A 24183-nucleotide genomic window follows, 5' to 3' on the forward strand; every position below is an offset into this window, starting at 1 on the left:
TACAACCTCCATCACTCACCAGCTCGATCTTACCTTCATCCCACCATACTTTGAATTCTCGGTGTTGAAGAAGAGTTGTGCCACTCATCTCATTTCATTTGATTAACGTATCATAGTATCTTGAGCATTTTCATGTTTATCTATAATCATTTATCGTTTATTGGTTATCTATTATTTATCTATCTATCGCAGCTGTCTGTTGAGATAGAAACATCAAAGACAGGTTCTGGCTGTGGCATGCCTCTTAATCAAGTAACCTGAGCATTTTTCTTTCTATTTTATGTGTAGGATTTGAAGGAAGAAGCCGAAAGCAATCTTGGGAATCTTCCACGTCCAGTTTGTAATCTGTCTCTCTCGTGGTCTTTTGTATTTATATAATTGTTTTATAGTTTATCTGTACTTTCCATTACTTGCAGATAGTCAAGATTTGAATGTGTTTAGTTGGTTATTGGTCGTGAACCTTGATTCCAGCCTATTTACTTTGTCCGTACAGGATGAGTAAGCCGCACTGCCATCCAGCATCCACAATGTAGTCCTAGACTCATGCAAGCATCTTGGAACGTGCGCACACAGAACCAACCAATCGGTCTTGACTGTTTGATTTTCTATTTGCAGTAGTCCAAATATTTATATTTGTTAGTATCATAGTGCTATTTCAGTTTCTTTAATTCCCCTTGCATTCATTTACATTCCATGTTCTGTCTACTTAATTATTGTTCTTGATCACCCTGGCTCACCAGAGTACTAGTTTAGTGAGGTGGCACAAGGGTTGATTTGCCCCTTGAGATTTTATCAATCTTGAGGGTGGTGAATTCCCTTCTACACAGTTCACTGCCTAATTCAAATTTGTATCAGCAAAAGCGATGCAATGCAAGTCTTATCAATCATCAACATCCAAGGATGAACTTATTGTAATTTATATCAGACATTGTGATACAGAATTAACTTATTGCATGTTCATTGCACTCTGTATTGTTTAGTTCATTTTGAACAATTTATTTCAAAAAAATATGAAGGGAGTGTTTTTACATTTACATTCTCATTTAATGCATAAACAAAACAATTAGGCAAAAGTACCTTACGATCAGCTCGAGCATACCCAAAATAGGGAATAACAGCAGTTATATTCCGAGCAGAGGCTCGACGACATGCATCAATCATTACAAGTAATTCCATTAAATTCTCATTTGCAGGTGGACATGTTGGCTGCACGAGAAATACATCACATCCTCGAACACTTTCTTGAAGTTGAACATAGATTTCACCATCTGCAAAGCGCTTGATTTTTATCTTTCCAAGCTCAAGACCCATATAGCATGCTATCTCCTGAAGTCAACAAGTAACAGAAAGGCCCATTAATTCCAGAATTCTTGCCTTAAAAAGCGATCTTTTGCATTGCATTGCAATAGAAGCTTTGATATTCTGTAGCAAATATGCAGTTGATTTAGTGTCTCTGAAGTCAAATCAAAGTAACATACAAGATTCCACTTTGCATTCTTCCATCATCTTTCATAGACAAGCTAGCTAAGTGGAAAGAATTTTAAATCTTATACTTAAAATATTGATCGACATCAATGCATCAAATAGAAAGGAGAGAATCTCCCTAAAACATCGTACCAAACCTGAGCAAGTGGTAAATTAGCTGTTCCAGAGAATATACGTGGATGACTATAATGTTCTGATCCTTGCAGGGTCAACTCTTGAAGAAATTTTGATGCGTTCTGTCCCTTTATGTCTTGTGCCTGGAAAGCAGAAGCAGATGGCCTTCCATTCAAAAATGCTGAATTGGAAATTATGAATTTCTGCAATCCATCAACATCAACATCATAGACAATTAGTAGAAACTATTGTATTTGCAGTCTAATGAAAACAAAAGTTGATAATAATAATGTGACAAATGAATATAAGGTAAGTATATTTACATTGCTATTTCACAAACATAAGATTATTTATATTGCTTTTTCTTATTATTTGATTGTTAGTTGAGCACTCGGCTTACATACCTGGCGATTTCTGATCTTTCCTTTTTTGAGATAAAACTGGACTCTAGCAATTATGGACTAAGTATTGTTCTTTATGCTGAAACAAAATGAAATATTACCTTGAGAAGAAAATTGTACTTTTCCAAAGCTTGTTATGGATGTTTTATCACCTAACAAGCTAAAAAGTTTCTTACTGTGATATCCCTGTCAAAATAGGAACCATATAATTAAAATATAGCTAAATAATAATACTATAAAAAATGTGTTAAGTATTTAACCTGATAATATACAGGTCTGAAAGTGCAGACCACACTAGACCTTCTTACCTTAAATATCACAAGTTTTGCTTTGAATTATATACTCTTCTAGACAGCCGGCGACTTCTTAGGAATTGTTTGGTAATAGTTAACTAATCTAACACATTATGTGTGTTAGCAAATGTTATGACTTTCCTTACTAATCGCCAATTTCTAGATGGGTTATAATTGTTAACTAAGGAAGGCACATGTCCCTTTGAGGGACATACCTTTTAGTGTCGATGTTTAAAGAGGTTAGTAGTGTAGTTTTGAGGACACACAGTCACAATTCAGTCTGCTCCTCCAAGCATCAATATCCAGCGATTAAATTGCAGAGATACTCCCATTTAATATCAGATCAAAGGTTGATTATTCCTTCTTGCATCGGCATTAGAGAAGTTAAGTGTTCACCACACAAAGTTTATAAGTTTGATCAAGATCACAGAATTAGCAGAAATTTTACAAAATGATATAGTTGTGATTTATTATAATCATACTATAAAATTGCATAATATATTTCTATTAAAATATGAGAATTGAGTATTATTATATTTAGATTAATAATATATAAAGTAAATATATTATGCAATAGTATTAAAATTTATATTATTAATATTAATAAGAAATATAATTTATATTATTATTAGTATAATATACGTTATTAATATAAAATATATAATTAACATAATTAAATTATTAGTATAATATAGTTCTTATTTATGAAAGGACATGACTATAAGAATGAAAAACTATTTATATAGAATATTCACATTGAGAAATTATGAAGATATGGAGAAATACGGAGAAAAATATAGAATTTATCTGCAAAAAGCTTAAAGAAGAAATATATAATTGAGAAACTTAATTAAGGTCCCAATAGGGGACATTAAAATTGGTATCAAAGCAACTTTCCTGTCATCCTGTGCTAAATAATATATGTAAACATATCAAATAGATAGATAATAATAAAACAACTGAACAAAAATGTACAATGTGAACCAATTGTTGGTTCAAAGTGTCATTGATGTGGAAATTAACACACTATAAAATTAAATAGTTATGGTGATATGGTGATCACCATTAGAGTGTATGATTGGCTCGGAATCAATATGTTGTCAAGAGCAACTCAGACATGTGAAAATATGATATATTGGCTACACAGAAGAATTTGTTTAAAGACAGTACTTACATATAGGTCAAATGATTAAATCAGGCATACTATCGCGAGAAGGTCAAACAGCGATACCAATATTGAATCATGGTGATTATAGTCAAGATGTTTGCTCTTCAAATTCTCAAAACAATACTTGTCTAATTGTGTGCTCTATGAACAGTAGATGACAACAAATGAAATAAATATATTATAAATTTTGTCCTTACCTTCCAAAGATAAGATAAGATAATAATATTAATGTTCAACAAAAGACCACTGAATGGTCTATGGGACTGGAAGATTACAACAAGATATCTGACAACATCAGGAGCACCAAACGGTGTCTGAGAAAAGAGAGCAACAAAAACAAGAAGAAGAAAGATACAAAGAGCGGCAACAACATAGACTAGGAGTCCTTTCTATGCAAAAAGAAGTCAGTCACAAAAAGAGACGACTGCGGATGGGTAGAACCTCCAGTCTGCATCTGTGATCTCGTGGAAGACTGTGTCCGGGGTCTAACAGATCTGGAATGACCACAAGATCTTGTCGAGCTAGACAACCTCTTCACACCACGTAAGGGAGATAAGGGTGTGAAAAAGGAAGTAATGAGTTGAGTAGATGAATGTCGGTGAGGAACTAGTGACTATAAAGTACTATCACGGAGCAAGGTGGCCTCCTAAAGATAAAGTGCAAGACATCTCTGATCATAGTAGCTAAAGAGATTTGAAAGAGAAGAACACTCACGAAACAAGCAGTAAAATCTCCCTCTGATCTCATAATAGATAGGGCAATGGAAAATAAAGTGTATCTCTGTCTCAACCTCTTGTAAAGCACACATCTTACAAATTTGCTCACCACTGTCAATATGATGGTCAGTCTGAGCCCGAAGACAGTGAGAACCAATTTTGAAGGACCCTAGGGAGATATGCAGGGCATGAGACCACCGCCAAGATAAGTAACTAGGACAAACAATAATCCCATCACAAATCTCCAAAAAGTGTTCTACATAAAAGGTCATCCTCGGACATAGCCCACTAGGCTAGTTAGTCCAAGTAGTGATGATATATTGTCTGTAGATATCTAGTCTAACGTGCTTATTCAACTCCTACCAAGAGGGGAGGTGGTGATCAGGGGCATTCAACGAAAATTGGTAAGGGGGGAGGCAGTCAATATCGATCCCAATCAATCTCAGCAAAGAAGAAGCCAATGTATACCGGCAACAAGCTTGAGAACACATATCAAAACTCACAATAGCAACAGAAGAACAATATGCCAAGAAGGAATATCGTTCCCACTCACCAACCGAATCAGCAAAACCATGCAGACAATGAAGAAACCAAACCATATCAAATATGGCCACAAGACTGAAGGGATGAACGCCAAACTCAGCAAGAATGATACAATGAAGAGTGAACCTGTGACATTTGATGATGCACTGTAAGAGCAAAGTCTAAACCCTTTCAATCGATACCAAATCAGAACCAAGAAGAGATGGGCCCCAAACCACAGAGCCATAAAAAAAAGTCAGTCGAACAAGAGAGTCCAAGAGGGATAACTTGGACGAGTTATCCTGAAAGTGGTGTCTAAAACACTATTTCTCAAGCATGACGAGAACCCATACTTTTATTAACTCTAGACTGAATCATTGGTCTCATACTGAAGCGAGGCCCAAAAAACATAACACCCAGATACATGTAAGAGGAAGTGATCTCAATCTCCTGGCCTTGAAAAAAGAAGTGAAGATGAGAAGTCTTTAAGCAATTAAAGATCATAACCCGAGCCTTACCCAAGTTAACCACAAGTTGTCACTGATCACAAAACGAAACCAAACCTTCAAGCAGCCTCTATTAACTCTCTAGCGAATAACCAAGAAGAACCACATCATCTGCAAAAAGAAGAATGGAGATCAAAACCTGGTGTAAGTAACAACCATCACCCGAGAGTGATGACTTTGAAAGGAAGTCCTCAAGCTCATCAATATATAAACCGAATATAGTAGGGGAGAGAGGACAGCCCTACTTGACCTCGATGGTGCTATGAATCGGACCAGTAAAACCCTCAAGCATCTTGAATCTGTCCACCACAATCTCATATAGTCTCATAATAGCAGTAAGTAGCATCTCTGAAATCCCAATCTCACGAAGCCTCTCAAAAAGACCCATCCTAGGAACAGAATCAAAAGCCTTGCGAAAGTCCACAAAGAAGCAATAAACCTTTTTCGATCTATGTCTAACCTCCTCAATGTTAGCTCGTAAAGTGAAAATATGGCCCATAGTCTGATAGTCGGTCTGCAAACCAACCTGCCCACTAGCCCTACAACCTTTCCTATCAAGCTCACTAGATAACATAGCATTAAGAGTTGTCACATATAGTTTGGCAAACGTGTGCACAATCATAATGGTTCTGTAGTTCCCAGCATCAGAGACAGGACTGGTCTTATGGAACGAGTAAATAAGATTCCTAGACCAAGAAGTCAGGAACTCGTTACAAATCACTCTTGTTGAATAGTATAGAGAGATAGGGGACCAAAACTGAGGCACCAAACTTGAAGAGTTCAACTTGGAACCCCTCCTTACCTGCATCTCTGCTACATCTCATGGATCTAATGGCCTTGTAAATGCATGAGGGGGTGAATAGGTGGCTGAAAGGAGGTGGAATGGGGTGAATAGAAGGTTTTCGAGGGATATCATAAAGAGTCGTGTTGTGAGTGGTAAGGCAGTGAAAGTCAAGGGTGGAGGGTGGAGGGTGGAGGGTGGAGGGGAACAACGGGGAAAAAGGGTGCACCAAAAAAGCTGGGGGTTGCGGATCAGCGTGGAGTGAAGAGATTTATACTAGAAAGCAATAAAGGATTGTTTCTTATGGCGAAGAAAATGAAGACAAGACGAGCGAAGGTAAGCAAAGTCAAGGGAGTAGGCCTCAAAAGCAGAATGCACTGAGCGATGAAAGGCTTTGCAATCTAAATCGAACCATTGGTTCATAAGGCAAGTATTACAAATTTTTACTGTGGAGGGGAAGTAAAGGGCGGTGAGGTATGGAAAGAATGGCAGACTTCCAAATAGCTGTCGCAATAAAGTCAAACATGGAGGCCTCACAAGAGTTATTAAAACACGCAGGGTTCAAGAATCTCAACAGATGAGAGGAAAAGAGCTCACAATCACCTTCGAGGAAAAAAAAGTGAATGGGGGAACGAACAGTGGCAGAAGAGGGATGAGGTGACTGAAGAGGAGGCGAAGCAAGAGAAGAGATGCAAGTACAAATACTAAGGACAGCATGGTCCGCAAGAGGAAGATGTAAGATTGTGAAGTTGTGGATGAAGGGGATGAAGGAGGGAGAGGTTAGGGCATAATCAACCACACTAGCACCACCACAATGAGGCCAGCAAGTGAAAATCTCTGAACCACGAAAGCAAGGAAGATCGTTTAAGATCACAAGTCCAAAGGACTCACAAAGCTGCAGAAGATGGCGACCATAACAGGAAATTGATCCAAAAGCCTCATCACAAGTACGATGAAGCCCCAAAGTAGTCGGATCAATCTCAGTGGAGCAGATGGAATTAGAGCTATGGTCATAGAGCGGAGTTTGGAGTTGCCTGGTCCTCATATTGAAATCATCAAGAATGATTATGTCTCCTAAAGTAGCAAACTGAGAAACACTTTCCCTAAGGTCGATAAGTGGGTCGCCATCCTCAATACCATGCATAGCATAATGGAATGAAGCTGGTGGGAAATAACAAACAACAATAAAGAAATCTTTCTGACGATGACTCTTACGATCAACATGGACCCACAAAAATCTGGCAAATGTATCAGTGTGGACAATAGAAGTACGGCTGAAAATATCATCTCTAACCAAGCAAGCCACATAACCAAATCCATGGACCCCACCAAAAGCACGAACTTCTTCCCTACAAATAGATAACCACTGATAACCGGTAAACCCTAGAAGAGGACGCGCAAGACTCTCATGAGTCTTGGTAATGACAAGTATATCCACGAACCCCACATTATCATGCAAAAGACTGGGTAATGACCATAAAGAGTCGTTACCGTTCCAATAGTTAACAAGAAGGGAGCAACTGGGGGTCTCCCTTTTGTCTGACTGCTGGCGAGGCCATCATTTGGCCTTAGCAACATGTCTTGCCTCCCATCCACTAGGGGGGGGGGAATCCCAAATAGCTACTTTGAGATTTCTAATAACTACCTATTTACCTACCCGTCTAGCCTCTGCCACAACTCCACGAATCTCTTTCAATTTTCAACCTAAGCCTTCATGAGATCTTCATCTAGGAAGATCTTAGAAAGAAGAGAGAACAACTTCCTCTAAGCTCTGAGAGCACGGAGCCTGTCTGCAAGTGTGAGAAACTGGATAAACAGGACATCACCATGACCAACCCAATACTTATCCAATGTGATATCAAAGAGACCAAGTTGGTCACAAAGGAAAGAGCGTCCAACAAAGAGAGGATCAGATGTAGGAGGGAGTCCATGAACCCGAAGATTGAGCTCACAAACCCACCTCACACGCTCATCGTCAATCTTCCCTTGAACCATCTTGTCAAAAGTAGCTAGAGGCGTAGTATTTGTGTTATTGCAAAGAGAGGCCCAGGATTTAACTTTCTATTCGACTTCACAGATAAGAGAAGAGTGCTTCGCTGCTATAACTAATTGTTCCTCTTTGATGGTATCAAGCCCCTCAAGTTGCGCAATAATGGACTAAATATTGGATTGCAGACTTGCAGTTTTAGAGGTGAAAGTATCAGAAAAGCCATGAAGCAGAGACGAGTTGGAGCTTGTGGTTTTCTTGAGCTCTGAAATAGTATCAGTCAATGTGATAATTTGTTGTTTTAATTGTAAGTTATCCACCTCCAGCTTGTAAATCCTATCAAAAAGTCATTAATAGGTCAGAGTATGCTAAAATTGTGATGAGCAATCCCCAATATCAGACATGTTTGAAACACAAGACTAGAGCTCACTTGCCAAGTGTAAATGTACAGAGAAAAACCGGTCAACATAATCCAATATCCAAGAATAAATGAGGAAGCAATCACAACAGAGATCCCAGTATGAAGAATCGAACCCGACGAGGAACACTGAAACCACCAGTGATAAGCAGAGGCATTGTAAGAAGGATCAATTGCAGACACAGCACAATAATAATCACGAAAAAACAACCACTAGTAATAACAACTACAATAACAACAACCAGTCACCCCATAGCAATCACAATAGTAAAAATCTAGAGAGATCCACACCGGTTAAAGGCACAACAGTTATCGATGCAAGAAACCCTCAGATCCACCAGGAGGTAAGGTAAGACACAAAACATAGCACCCCATAATCTATAACCCACAACCTGTAACCCGCAATGAACAAAACAAACTCGATGACAACTAGCAGCTCAAACGGCAATGGAAGCCTGCAACCCGCAACTAGGAAAGCAAACCCGAAAACCAACACGCAGACAACGTTCATATCACAATGAATAAAAGCCATGGAAGAATGCAGGAGAGGTGGTGAGCAACTGCGATCGTGAGGTCATCGCGTCGGGAGAGGTCATCCTGTCAGGGGAGGTCATCGTGTTGGGAGAGGTCATCGTGTTGGAGAGAAAGAAAAACCTAATCTCTATATAATAATACACACCATGATTTTCAAGCATATAAGAAGATAGAAGAAAACGTAGAATTTATTGAAGGTGAGTTGTATTCTTCAACCTTCTACAATATGTTTTCTATATTCACCAAATGGATACAACATGACTAAGCTCATGCAAGTGAAGCTGATCAATTAGAAGACAAAATAAATTTAAATTGATGATAACAAGCATATCGAATAACTTCTGTGAAATTTTGTTTATAATATATGTCTATCGGGTTTGATAAAGTTCATGTAAAAACAAAAACTTAAACTGCCATATCACCATTGAAGAATAGTCAAAACACAGTATTAACAAATGGTTATATTTTGAAGATAAATTGCACTGTATTCATCAGGACAATGAAATAATATTTTGGCATTGAGTGTTGGGTAAGCTTCATGTCTCTTTGTCAGCAAATACAGATGTTCATTATTCTTTTCATATGCCTGGATATATTCTAATTCGTCCTTTCTACAAGCTATTTGCTTACTTGATAGCTTGATATATATCAGATGGTTTCAAAAAGTAAGTTTTCTACAACCCGATAAAAGACAAAACAAAAGAAGACAAAATAGAGAAAGACAAATGTTATAGGTGGACTAATATACTTGCACAAGGCCAAGATGCTTAGCAAGATTTGCAAATGATGTTAAGCTGTTTTCTGTTCATATCGGCAGTGCGAAAAGAATAAAATAAGTTTGTTTTATTTAACTATTGGTCGTGGTTGGAAGGTATATTACGGAGGAAGAAGTTGTAAACAAGACTATAATTGTACAACTAAATATCTGCTCAAAAATGTATATATACCTGTTCTTCTCAAATGAAAATAGAGGTGTGTGGAGTATCTAATATCAGATGTGATATTAAAGAGAAGTTAATAGAATATCTGAATGGAGAAAGTATTGCATTGCAAGTAAGATGGAAATAAATAGAGAACGTAAAATTAAAACAAACATGCCAATGGATATTTTCTGGCATAGGAATAGAGAATTAGAATTAAAAATTAGAATGGGAATGGGATTATGAATGGGAATTAGAAATTGATATTCCTGTCCTACTTGGCTCACCAGGAATTTGATTGGGAGTATGTTAATCTTATGTTTGGTTCTACAAGACTAGAATTGAAATATTGACGGAGAAAGAAGAAGCAGTTGAACAACTTGGTGCCCATCTTCTAAGCTAAGCAACCAAAACCTTTTCAATCTGGGTTCAATATGTTTTGTGTGTGTGCTTAATGGTGTCCAAGAGGAATAATGATATCAAGTACAGGAAGTATCACCCCTGATTCCCAAGTCGCCCACACATGGAGTGCACAAAACTTATTGTCATTTTCCATTCACAACAAGTCCCTTCAGCCATATGCTTATAGCGATAATAGACTTTCATAAGACTAAGGAGAACATTATGATTATTGGCAGATTTTGTTGTCTGATATAATTTAATCTTCCTTGCAGTTTTCTTGTTAATGCCTGGCTTAAGTATCATGTTTTTTTTCCCTGTAAAGTCTGTTGTTATTGATCAATTGCTCAGAATTTAAAACTAAATTGTGCCACATTATCAAATTTGGCCATTTCATCCAGTATTTCGATTATTGGATTTCCCTGCATGTTAATTCCAACAGCTTGGAACTCAGCCACCAAATGTTGAGGAAAGTTGTCACCATCATATAAACCATGTTTGGCTTCATATCCTGCACAAACCAATCGCTATAAACCCCTCCCACTTGATTGTTTTACGAATTCATGGTGAATGAGACATTGGTTGATCATCTTCATGGGAATCTGTAATGTCGCTGCTCTAGTCAGTTCTCGGGAACAGTGTGTTAGCCCTTTTATTGGACCCTTGTGGACTAGCTGGATTGGTTAGAGGGTCAGTGATACTTTCTGGAGAGATGGATCATTCTCATGTTCAGAGCCCTGTGTTGGTTCACAGCAGGCGTTAGCAGTTCAGGAGTCGACAGCTTCTGACAAGGCATGGAATTCTATGAAGATTTGTGGAAGTTATGCCTATTTGAGTGATTTAAGTTATTTATTGACTTAATATTTTATTATAAAGTCAAATTGACTTTATACTTTTTAAATCACTTAAATATTCTCTAAGAGTGATTTAATATTTAATCACTTAAATTAATACAGTGCACCCACTTTCTTTAAGTCAAAAACTATTGAAAGTAACTTAAATTATAATTTAAAAGATTTAAATATCAAAAGTGGCGTATCTTTCTTGGAAGTCGTGCCTTTTTTGGCATATATGGGCATTTTTGGCAATCAGAAATTCATCTTTGAATATTTTCACTTTGCCTTTGGCTTCTTCCTGTGCTTCTCCTGTGATAGGGTTTTGAGCATTTTTTGTCCATTGGAGAACGATACCTCTTCAGTGTTGAGCACTATTGAGATTGTGAAAGATCAATTGAATCAGTGTAGTTGAGAGCTTCATTCAGAGGTTCTAAATCGGAGCACCATCCTTTGGCAAATACTATTTGAAGGTTATTTGTGTTTGAATCTCCAATCTTGTTTGGTTTTGTCTAATAAATCCGGATTTCATAATTTATGGTGCATAGCTAAACTCATCTTCCAACCATACCCCAATGGCTGCTCAAAAAAACTCAATCGCACTTCCATACTGCAAACTCTGCCCTCTGTACAATCTCCAAATTCAACCAATCTCCGCTTCATAACTCTATCGTACGGCTTACACATACCTCCCGTACGGCCATCATCCGTACTGCCTACCATATGGCTTGCATTTACACATGTACGACCATCATCTTCTAACTACCATACAAGTACCCCTTGTTCACCGTACTTCCTTGATACATCATACGGCCTTGGGAAGTCCGTACGGACAATCTTACTCTGTCCCACCGTACGACTCCATTTTTTTTACCGTACACCCTCTTCTTGCACACCCTGTGGCTCACATAAGCTTACCAATCTACCATACGTGCTCCCAAATACTATGTATCTCACCTCAGCACTATTGCTCGGCTGTAGATACCTAGGCGGGAACATTACACTATGTTTATTACTTTATATTGTGTTATTCATTTTTTTTCCTTTAGAAATTTGCTTTAATACTTTGTGATCTATGCAAAATTGTGTCTTTGATGTTAATTGAGTAAAGGATGCATGAAAAAATCTTAAAATCCTTTAAAATCTTTAAATTTCATGGGTTTTTCAATTTTCCAAGTCCGTGCTGAGTTCAATCGCGAGTTTGAGTCCGAGCCCAATTTTGACTTTCTGAGTTAGAGGTGAGTCTGAGTCCCATAACACTAGTATAAACCTCTACTGAGCTATTGTGACAGGAGTTGTTGTGCCCTTGCCAATCCAATATGCTTGCAATCTTAAAACTTATTGTTAAAGTTGTTAGCGTTCATGCCCATGTCTTCTGCTTCAATTACTCACTGGCTAAGTATGCTCACAAGCATTGTGGCCCTACAAGGCTACTAAACTCATAGGTTGAACTATTTGTGTTGATAAAATGTGTTCATGCTGGGACAAAGTTCACCATTTGTGGTCTGACCTAGCTGAAGCTACCCAGGGAATTTTATTGTTACCAATTAAAAAAAATGATAGTAATAAAAATAACATTAAATCCAACAAAAAATTAAACTAAATCTTACACAAATGAATTGTGATAAAGTTAATTAGTCATGATAGAAATTATAAACCAACAACAATGAAATTAATTCAAACTCTCACTAATGTTGTTGATACGAAATTTGCTTGCAAATCTAAACCATTTTCCATAGCCAAAGATTATGGGATTTTTCACTCCCAAATATGAGATTAAGCTTAAGAATGTTTCCATTTCAAAAATCTCCTAAATCAAGGGTATTATGTATTTATCCTTGAATGCTAACTCAAAATTCAGATTTAAAACTTGATGAACATTAACAATATTGATCAATAATAAGCCTCGGCTTCTCTTTTATACGCACTTTGCTTCAGACCCTCTATTAATTTTAATTTTGGTTTGACCTATTCGCGTCAATGCAGCAATATGTTCATGTCGGGGATGAAGTTCCCCATTTGCAGCCTCACCAAGCTTGGGCCATGCTAGAGATTCTAATGTTACCAATCAAAAAGGACAACAAATAATCATAGTAAAACAATATCTATAAAAATAATGATAATATTAAAACCAACCAAAAAATTAAATTAAATTTTACACAAATAGTTCATATGACTTTAAATCCCTCATAACAAATATTAAAAACCAACAACATTGAAATCAATTCAAATTCTCAATAATGTCAGTTGATATGTGATTTGTTTGCAAATATGTTATCGCTAATTTTGCTTTATTGAAATTAACGACAAACACATGAAATTTATTCAAGTTCCCGGTTAAAAGCATGGTTTTACACTCTTATGTTTTAAACATTCTTGAAAATATGATAAGCTTTAATTATTTATTTTTGTTAATGTTTTCATTTAAAAGATTTTTTTTCCTTGAATTTATTGTTTTTCATTTGTGCTCCTTTTATTTTGATTTAATAGGTTTTATATTTAAGTTGTTTTAATGTTTCCTTTAGGAGTCTAGCGTATTTGCTAAGTTTGTGGTCAATTTACAAGGTCACATGTAATATATCGTCAATATATTACTATAAATCTCAAATTAAATTTAATGTATTTGTAATATGATTTAAAATACATGCCATGACTTATTTAAGTCAAACCTTTTTTCATCAATTGTGTTTTACATTACATATGATATTTAGTGTGTAATGTGATTTCAAATTTCCAAATATCCTAAGTGCTCAGGTTTTTTCCATTGTTTAGCATGTTATTATTAAACATGAATGTTGGTATTCCTATGGGGGAGTATCCTAGCATTGTTGGAGACATGATTCAGAGGTTGTGTATTGCATTCATGACAAAATTTATCATTAATGTCAACGTACTGGTTATTCTATGAAGACTGGTAAAGCAACAAACAAAGTTTGGCTTCGCGAGGTTCGAGGAATGCAAATGAGCTTATGCGGACTTGGGATAATGTTCTATAGAGTGTTTTGATGTTACACTTAAGAGCGCATGCAAGAATATGAAGACAAGACAAAGTTATGATGGATTTAGTGAAGGAAGCGTACAGACAGTTTTTGGGTAGCAATTACTGTTATTTCGATTGTATCTCCTAATAGAGATAGAATCTGGTTTAGCGGACTTGGATAGAGGTAGAAGACATGATGAAGATGTTGTGGCTAGTCACACACATCTAGATGAGCAACGCATGAAGAGTTATGAAGACTATAAGCTGACAGTTTGTTTGTAATTGAGTAAAAGTGTAAAGATGTAATGTAACGTGTAATTGTAATATCTTAAGTCGATCCTATATTATTATTGTAAATTGAAAAAGCCTCAAGGCCAACTCAATAATTCGTCTTAGGAGTTGGTATAAAGGAAGGATGATTTGCTTGGTTGTAATCATCTAGTGCGGAAATTGTGATATGCAAACTTAAGAGAGATATTTTGTATTGTGTGAACTTACATGTGAATATCTTTTTATCAAAGAAGTGAGTGGTGCGGTTGAGGGACGGTGAGCTAACAAGGAACTATGTCTAGCAAGGAAGTTGTTGTTGGACAACGTTGATGTGCCATTGTATTATTCAACGAGGATAGTACTAAAGTTGTTTGGACAGTGGGTCTGTTTGTCTTCCCTAACAACTCCTAACAGGGTTGGAATCTCCTAACAGGGATTCAAAGTCTCCTGACGAGGACTGATATGTACTGATTGTATTTCATTGACTCCTAACAAGGTCCATCCTTTCACAAGAAACTTTTATATTAGCATTTTGAGGGTACCATCCCCACCGGGGTTTTCCTAGCTAACAAATTTGATGTTATTGTGTATGTTATCTTTTTGTGGTTGTTGTATCTACTATTTACATGTTTCAAAATTAATAAGGATATTGAGAGTTGTTTTAATTGCATAAATGATTCGCCCCCCTCTCAGTTATCTTGGTGGACTTTACTTTCTACAAATTTGCACCAGAGCATCAAGTCCTTGAAAGAAAAGCTTAAAAGCTTAAGGAAATTTGTGGCGCAGTTCAGAAAAGGAAATCTGAAGTTTGATGGAGTTAGATATGACAGTTGGAAGGAAAAGATGAAGACACACTTGCTATGCATGGGTCGGGTTATTGGTTGATTACTAAGAATAAAAAGGATGTGATTAAAGAAGACAAGCCTGAAGGTTGTGAAGAAACTTAGAAAGATGTATTCATATTCATTATGCTTGTTAGAGAGGCACTATTATCATCTCTTCCTAAAACTGAATTCACCCAGGTAAAATCTTTGAGACTTTCTCATGAAATTTGGAACGCTTTGCAAGTTACATTTGAAGGTGATAATCATGCTCAAAAGGTTAGGTTACAAAATTGGATATGCCTATAGCAAGATGGTAAAATGATGGAAGATGCATCTATGAGAAGTTAATCTGGTAGAATAGCAGAAATTGTTGTAGGAATTAAGACTTGTGAAGGAGAAAAAATCTGAAGATGAGGTTATATGGAAGATATTGAAAACTTTGACACCTGCATACAGACAAACAACACAAATGATTAAACAAGTAATTCCCCTACCAACGAAATTTACAAAAGAGACTCTTCTTGGGAGATTACAATCAACAGAAATGTGGATGAGACAAAGTGGAGACTTGCCTAATGTTGAAACAGCTTTCAGCACATTGAGTGTTCAGCCTATGTTGACAAGGAGTGCAAGAACAAGTGGTCATCATGCTAGTAGCAGCCGATGAGAATTAAAGAAGAAAAGAAGGATGAGAAAGGACTTGCCCTACTTATGAAGAGAGAACCTAAAGGTAACAAAATCTTTAAATGTTGGACTTGTAATGAATATGGTCATTATTCTTCTAAATGTCCTGAGTAAGAAAGACTAGAAATCACAACAAATGAAGAAAGCCTAAGGAATGTCTATTTGTTGATGAGGATAAATTAAATGCTAGACTTACAATGAATATGGTCATTATTCTTCTAAATGTCCTGAGTAAGAAAGACTACAAATCAGTACAAATCAAGAAAGCCTAAGGAATGTCTATTTGTTGATGAGGATTAAATAAATGCTAAAGTGGAAGAAATCTTGAGTGAAAGTGACGATGAGATAGGATTTGTTGTCATTAAGGAAGAAAGCCTTGAAAAAGAAGTTAGATAAGAAAAAGCATTAGTATCACAAGTTGAAAGAAGAAATCTGATCGGATTATTGATAGTGGTTGTTCCCATCACATGATTGGAGATATGAATAAATTTGTTGAATTCAATAGCTATGATGGAGAAATTGTCAGAGTTGGAAATAACGCAGCCTGTCATATAAAAAGAAAAGGATCTATTACACTTGATGGAAAGACTAATACTAATGATGTTTACTTTGTTGATGGCATGAAACATAATTTTTTGAGTGTTGGACAGCTAGTAGACAAGGGATATCAATTGTAGTCTACGCAAAAGACTTACATTATCAAAGACAAAGATGACACATTGATTGGTATTGGTACAAGGATAAGAGGTAATGTATTTCAATTGAATCCTACAAAGATGACATGTTTAGTTGCTAAGGTGTATGATGGTTGTGGCATGAGAGATTTTGTCATATCAAGTTTGATAACATTGAGGTCAGCACCACATTTGCAGTTAGAGATTTGTCTAAGATTGTGAAACTTGCTAAGATGGTATGTTTGGAATGTGTGACAGAAAAACATTAAAAAAATTCATTTCCAAGCAAGAAGTTTACTACATCTACGAAGTTGGAGATTGTGCACACAGATTTGAGTGGTCTTACTAAGAGAAAAGCATTCTATGGTGAAAGGTATTTTATGATTCTTGTTGATGATTTCACTAGAATGATGTGGGTAGCATTTCTTAGAGAGAAATCTGAAGTTTTTGAAAAATTCAAGATATTTAATAGTAGAGTTGAAAATGTATTTGGTTTGAAGATTAAATGTTTGAGATCTGATAGAGGTGGAGAGTTTACTACAAATGAGTTTAACAATTTTTATGAAGAAAATAGCATTAAAATACAGTTTTCAGCCCCTAAGACTCCTGAATAGAATGGGATAGCAAAAAGAAGAAATAGAACAGTAATAGAGGCAGCAAGAGCAATGATGCTTGAAAACAATGTGTCTAACATCTTTTGGAGAGAAGCAGTAAATACAGTTGTGTACACTATGAACAGAGTACAAATCACACAAAACACTCGTAAGACACCTTATGAACTTTGGTTTGGACATGCACTGATTGTTAAGTATTTTAGAATCTTTGGAGCAAATGTTACATTAAGAGAGATGATGATATTGGAAAGTTCGACTCAAGGAGCGATCAAGGTATGTTTCTTGGATATTCATTAAAAAGTAAGGCATGTAGATGTTTTAATCGAAGAACTAAGACTATTATTGAGAGCGCAAATGTGAGAGTTAATGAGAAGTTTAGAATTCAGGAAAGGATACTTGATTATAATTCTGATGAAGAGACTAATTCAAGGCCTATCAAAGAAAATGTTGATCAAGAATTGTTTTATGAACTAACAATGATTTGCAAAATGAAACTCAGAGAGAAGAACAAAGAGTAGAACCAAGATCTGAACCTAGAGCTGAAATCATAGTTGAAGCAGTGACACCTAACAAAAACTTGATAAAGAATCACTCTATTGATCAAATTATTGGTAGCAAAGATAAAGGAGTTATGACAAGAAACAAAGTACAAGGAAAACTATGTTCGATTTCTCAAGTTGATCCTAAAAGTGTTGATGAAGCTAGCTAAGATGATTTTTGGATTAAAGCTACGAAAGAAGAACTAGAGCAGATTGAAAAGAACAACACATGGGAATTGGTTCCTAAACTTGAAGAATAAGAATGTTATTGGAACTAAGTGGGTATTCAGAAACAAGATGAATGAACAAGGTGAGGTAGTGAGAAACAAAGAAAGACTGTATGTAAAGGCTATTCACAACAAGAAAGAATTGATTTTGAGGAAACATTTGCACATGTTGCTGGAATTTTAGCAGTACAAATGTTTTTGGCATATGCAGCTAACAAGAACTTCAAAGTTTATCAGATGGATGTCAAATCAGCTTTTCTAAATGGTGAACTTGAAGAAAAGGTATACATCGAGCAACCTAATAGTTTTCTTTTGATAGAAACGGGATATGATTTGCAAATTGAAGAAAGCATTGTATGGATTGAAACAAGCGCCTAGACCCTGATATGCAAGATTGGATAAGTATCTAAAAGGTAATGTTGACAGCAATTTGTATTTGAAAAAGATTGGCAATGGCTTACTAATTGTTGAGGTATTTGTGGATGACATAATCTTTGGAGAAGATGATGAAGCAAGTGAAGCATATGTTGAAGAGATGAAGAGAGACTTTGAGATGAGTATGATAGGTGAGATGAAGTATTTCTTGGGATTGCAAATTGCTCAGAACAAGGATAGTATCTTCATATCACAAGTTAAGTATCTTAAACACTTGTTGAAAAGAGTTGGTTTCAAAAGTTGTCAACCCATTAGAACACCTATGGTAATTGGTCACATTGTCTAGCAAAGATGAAACCCCTACTGTTGAGCAAAGAAAGTAGAGATCTATGATTGGTGGATTGCAATATTTGACACACGCTAGATCTGATATAGCAAATGCAATTGGAATTGTGTCAAGATTTCAAGCAGACCCTAAAGAGTCACATTATACAGCAGTAAAGAGAATTTTCAGATATTTGAAGGGTACACCTAATTTTGGATTATGGTATGACAGATCAAATGATTTTACTTTATGTGCATACAGTGATGCAGATTAGGCAGGAAATGTAGATGACAAAAAAGGTACTAGTGGTGAAGCATTTTTTCTTGGGAGGAAGATTAGTTTTTTAGCTAAGCAAGAAACACGATTGTATTTCACAAAGTATGGCAGGAGCAGAATATGTAGCAGCAGTAAACAGTTGTAATCAGATTATATGGATGAAACAAATGCTGAAAGACATTGGGATTGAGTTTATATAACTTGTTATCATACATTGTGATAACACAAGCAAAATGAGTACATCAAAGAATCCAGTATTACATTCAAAAACAAAGCATTATATATATATATATATATATATATATATTATAAGTATCACTTTTGAGAGAGAAAGTTGCAGAGAAAGAGATCTTACTGGAGTATGTTAGCACAAAGGAGCAGATAGCAGACATATTTACAAAACCTTTGCCAAACAACACATTTGAGTACTTGAGAGGCATGCTTGGGGTTTTGCCCCAGCCTACTTTTGAGTAATTAAGGCAAAGATTGCATTAGTCTAGTGGTAACATAGCGCTCCTTCTTTCATCTGGACAAGATGCTTGATGCTTCATCTATGGGGGAGTATTTGTGTTTGAGTTGAGTCATTAAGGACTCTTGGTAACTGGTATTTAACAATGTCTTTGGACACTTGAGCTTATTGCAAATCTAATAAAGAGAATTGACATAATGATACATTTGTCATTGATATCAATGGGGAAGAGTAATACATAAAAAACATCCTTGCATATTGATTAATATCAATGGGGGAGAGTAAAACATAAAAAATCTTTTGGATATGCATGTTTGAGAGTAGCACATGATTATATGTTGATTGATATCAATGAGGGAGAGATGTTCCTGAAGGAGAAATTTAATTGATGAAGAGGATTTGAATGTATGGGGAATATTAATACCTTCCTAATGCATGCTGGTTATAGAACAGATGTCATTTATGGACAGCATGAATGGGGGAGCAGTTGCAGCAAAGACATTTGGTATTCATGGAACTTAGATGTTTTTCAACTATGTTTCCATTAATGCCAAAGGGGGAGATTGTTAAGCATGAATGTCGATGGTATTCCTATGGGGGAGTATCCTAGCATTATTGGAGACATGATTCAAAGGTTGTGTGTTGCATTCATGACAAAGTTTGTCATTAATGTCAATATATTGGTTATTATGTAAAGACTGGCAAAGCAACAGATAAAGTTTGGCTTTGTGAGGATCGAGGAATGCAGATGAGCTTATGCGGACTTGGAATAATGTTCTATAGAGTGTTTCAATGTTACAGTTAAGAGTGCATGTGGAAATATGAAGACAGGACAAAGTTGTGATGGATTTAGTGAAGGCAACGTTCAAATAGAGTTTTTAGGTAGCAATTATTGTTATTTGAATTGTATCTCCTAACAAAGATAGAATCCGATTAAGCGGACTTGGATAGAGGTAGAAGACATGATGAAGATGACGTGGTTAATTAGGCACATCTAGAGGAGCAATGCATGAAGAGATATGAAGACTGAGCCAATAGTTTATTTGTAATTGTGTAAAAATGTAAAGATGTAATGTAACATGTAATTGTAATATCTTAAGTTGGTCCTATATTATTATTGTAAATTAGGAAAGCCTCAAGGCCAATTCGATAGTTTGTCTCAGGACTTGGTATAAAGGAAGGATGATTTCCTTGGTTGTAATCATCAAGTGCGAATATTATGATATGCGAACTTAAGAGTGAGACATTGTATTGTGCGAACTTGCATGCGAATATTTTTTGATCAAAGAAGTGAATGGTGCGGTTAAGGCATGGTGAGCTAACAAGGAATTGTATCTAGCAAGGAATTTGTTGTTGAACAATGTTGATGTACCATTGTATTATTCAGTGAGGATAGTACTGAAACTGTTTGGACAGTGGGTCTATCTATCTTCCCTAACAACTCCTAAAAGGGTTGGCACAACTCCTAACAAGGTTGGAATCTCCTAACATGGATTCAAAGTCTCCTAATAGGGATTGATATGTATTGATTGTATTTCATTGACTCCTAACAGGATCCATCCTTTCACAAGGAACTTTTAAATTAGTACATCATTTTGTGGGTACCATCCCCACCGGGGTTTCCCCTCTGATCAAGGGTTTCCCTAGTTAGCAAATTTGATATTATTGTGTATGGTTAGTTTTCTATGGTTGTTGTGTTTACTGTTTTCATGTTTTGGAATTAATAAGGATATTGATAGTTGTTTTAATTGCATAGCTAATTAACCCACCCCCCTCTCTATTATCTTGGTGGACTTTACTTTCTAACAATTATACCACATATTACATGCAATCTATAGTGTAAAACACTTTGAAATCCCCGAAATATATAACAAGCATAACTTTTGGAGTGCGTTACATATAGCATTACTTGTATTAAGTATGCAGCACACTTCCAAATACCCAATATCATACGCAAAGATTGGGCTTTTATTCTCACATTACATATTACATTTGTAATATGTAATGCACAACATTTGAAAAGTCTTGACAACTAAAGTTGGTAGATATTTCCAACATTATATCCTTCCAATGTTGAATGCAAACACAAAAAAATCCCGAGCATAGTAAACATTAAACCCTGAGAACGTTGAGATTTGTGATAGGAAAATGTCAAGCTTTCCACCATGAAACTTTGAGTTTTTTGAACATTTATTATCTTGGTTTGAGTGGTTCATTTATTCCTTTATATTCTTCCCCTTTGTTTGTTCATGGTTCACAATTAAGGTGAATTTGGAAGCATTTTTGCATTTCAAACTTCCTTCAAAGATTGGCACTTCATGTTTGTCATCTTTTTGCAAATGCTTGTTGCCTATACAAGTATGTTTCTCCATTGTGCTATTTGTTCTTATATATTGATGGTCATTTACTTTCATGTCTTTTTTGCCTTTTCATCAACGTTTTCTTCTTTATCTTAATATTTTAGTACATACTCGATCATTTTTCTATTATTTCACCATTTTTCTTTACATTTAGGATTGCAATAGTGTCATCTTGTTAAAAATGGGTTATAAAATCCTTTCCAAGGCTGTATTAGTTTGTAATATGCTCATTTCTTTCTCAAAAAAAATTCCATGAAAGACTTTAGGTTTGTCTTGGTATCTTTGTGTTTAAAAATCCTTCAATATTAGTATTAACTTTGTGCTACAATCCACACTTTTCTCACAACAAATCAAAACTTCCCATTTTCATTTCCATGAGACATTTACATAGTTGATAATTTTGTATGCATACCTATAAATTATGAAAATCAGCATTTTTTACATCCACCATGAACAATGTCATATGTAATAATGGATGTAATCCAACATGTTTGTAGCATGTGTTTTTATATATTTCAATTCGTAGTTGGGCCCTTCAAGCCTTGCTCCTTCACTCTCCTAAGGCCTTCTACACCCTTTTTCCTCGCAAACCCCTTCCTCCGCTACCTTAGTCCTTGGCTCGCTGGTCTCCCACAGCTCCACCCTTTATGACATTCTTGGGAAGTCTTTCAATGTTGTCACCCCTCCCTCCCATTGCCACCTTTTCACAGTCAACAACATCAGCAAGGTGGTCAGGTGTCTGAACAACAATAGGGTTGCGAACAAGGAAGGGTTTCAAACTGAACTCTTCAAATATGGCATCAAGGTGTTGGGTTCCTTCCTCGCAAAGTTGTTTAAGAGAATCGTTTGTACAAGGTTCCCCTCCTCTTTGTCTCGACACATTATAAACCTGACTCGCAAGGTCGAGCCAACCTCAAATCCCAAAAACTACAAGACCATCATGATTGGACATAAATTCTCCAAACTTTATGTCACAATCTACATGCTATTATTTCCTAAGAGTTAGATCAGAGGCATATTTGGGCTAGGGGACAAGCTAGTTTCAGTCTGGGCTTTCAGACAACATACCACATCATGACCCTCAAAGCATTTATTGAGGAAGCACAACATCGCTCCTCATAGGTTTATTCCTACTTTGTGGATTTCCACAAGGCATTTGATTCTATCCCTAGGATGGGGTTGTTTTAGAAGCTTTAGGACATGGGGATTCTAGAGACCCTTTTGACTGCCACCATTTTTTACCACTTGCGGTAAATTGGTTTGATATATGCTACTATAATAAGCAAGTATAACACAGAAAGTAATTGCAAATGTTTATCAAGATTTCACACTATATTCCATTAATGTTCTTCCAATACATCAAGATCATATGACAATACAATGCTAATGTTGATGACGATCTCTTGTGATGGCAAGAGTGTACATATACTACGAAGGGGTGTGAATCAACCGTCGCGACATAACGGCTTACCCTTCGGTTACTAACAACATACTTAACCATTCCTGAAAGATACAATTATACCGACAACGTCATCCCCCCCCCCCCAAAAAAAACAAATCGTCTTCGACGACTAACAATAAAATGGAGACAATGTTTGATCATGTATATACATGAGAGAAAATAGAACTAAGAAGAAGGGAGTTGAGGGAGTGTCCCTAAAGATGTCAGTTGTGATGCCACTAAAGGAGTTAGACATGATCGCAACAAATAAACTTTTTGGGTCGTCGCCTTCAGGTCCTACTCTACCTCCATCTGCTTCTCCATCATTGTCTTTACCATAAGGGCAACCTTTAAAAGTTGTCCCTTTGGTCTCAAACTCCTTAGTCATCTGAGTCAACTAGTATTCAATAGGTTCTTGTTCATCCCCTTCATATCCAACTACTGCTACCAATTGACCTTCTCCTTCCTAGCCGCTTCCAACTGAGCTACCAACTCCAGTCTCTCTATCTTCAAGGCAGTCTATTGGCTAGCCAACTCCTACCTCTGATAAGCCTAGTCTCCCTCAACGAGCACTAATCGGGTAGCCATCTCCTCCCAAGCTCTCTCTTCTACTACCCGATCTGCCTCTCCTCACCGTAGAGTATAGTAGGTGTCTATGTAGACATGCGCTACCTCTCAACTAAGGGCCTCCACTCACCTCTCAACTACTTGGCTTACCAACAACCCAGTCCTACAACATCTATGGAGTAAGGGCCTCCACTCGCCTCTCAACCACTTGGCTTACCAACAGCCCAGTCCTGCAACATCTGTGGAGTCTCTATAGCTGGCCACCCACAAGCCTCAAAACAAGTGACAAAGGCAATGGAACAGCCCAATCTCATAAATTACAACACCTACTCCAACTCCTAGACAACTCCCTCCAGAGCCCGAGCCTATGCAGAGCCCAAACAATAGCCATGCATCTATGGTTGGGAGGGCAAATGTCATTGCCCATGGTTAAACAAGCACATGAAAACAACACTCCATGCTTGACTATGCATTCTCTTTG

At 36.5% G+C, this 24183-nt stretch overlaps 1 protein-coding gene across 3 annotated transcripts in view; it reads right to left on the reverse strand.

Annotated features, from left to right (window-relative positions):
* The window catches only part of LOC149542269 (ribose-phosphate pyrophosphokinase 1), a 170272-nt gene that overhangs the window by 144970 nt on the left and 1119 nt on the right, over positions 1-24183 (reverse strand). For all 3 annotated transcript variants that reach the window (XM_089797256.1, XM_089797255.1, XM_089797257.1), the window contains exons 2-3: positions 1623-1802; positions 1078-1326 (exon numbers count right to left, since the gene is read on the reverse strand). In XM_089797256.1, the coding sequence (XP_089653382.1) occupies positions 1078-1326; positions 1623-1802 (429 nt within the window). The remainder of the gene's footprint in view (positions 1-1077; positions 1327-1622; positions 1803-24183) is intronic.

Source organism: Cupressus sempervirens, chromosome 8, assembly GCF_028749045.1.
Source record: "Cupressus sempervirens isolate cs-2001-9-10 chromosome 8, ASM2874904v1, whole genome shotgun sequence".
NCBI classification, from domain to species: domain Eukaryota; kingdom Viridiplantae; phylum Streptophyta; class Pinopsida; order Cupressales; family Cupressaceae; genus Cupressus; species Cupressus sempervirens.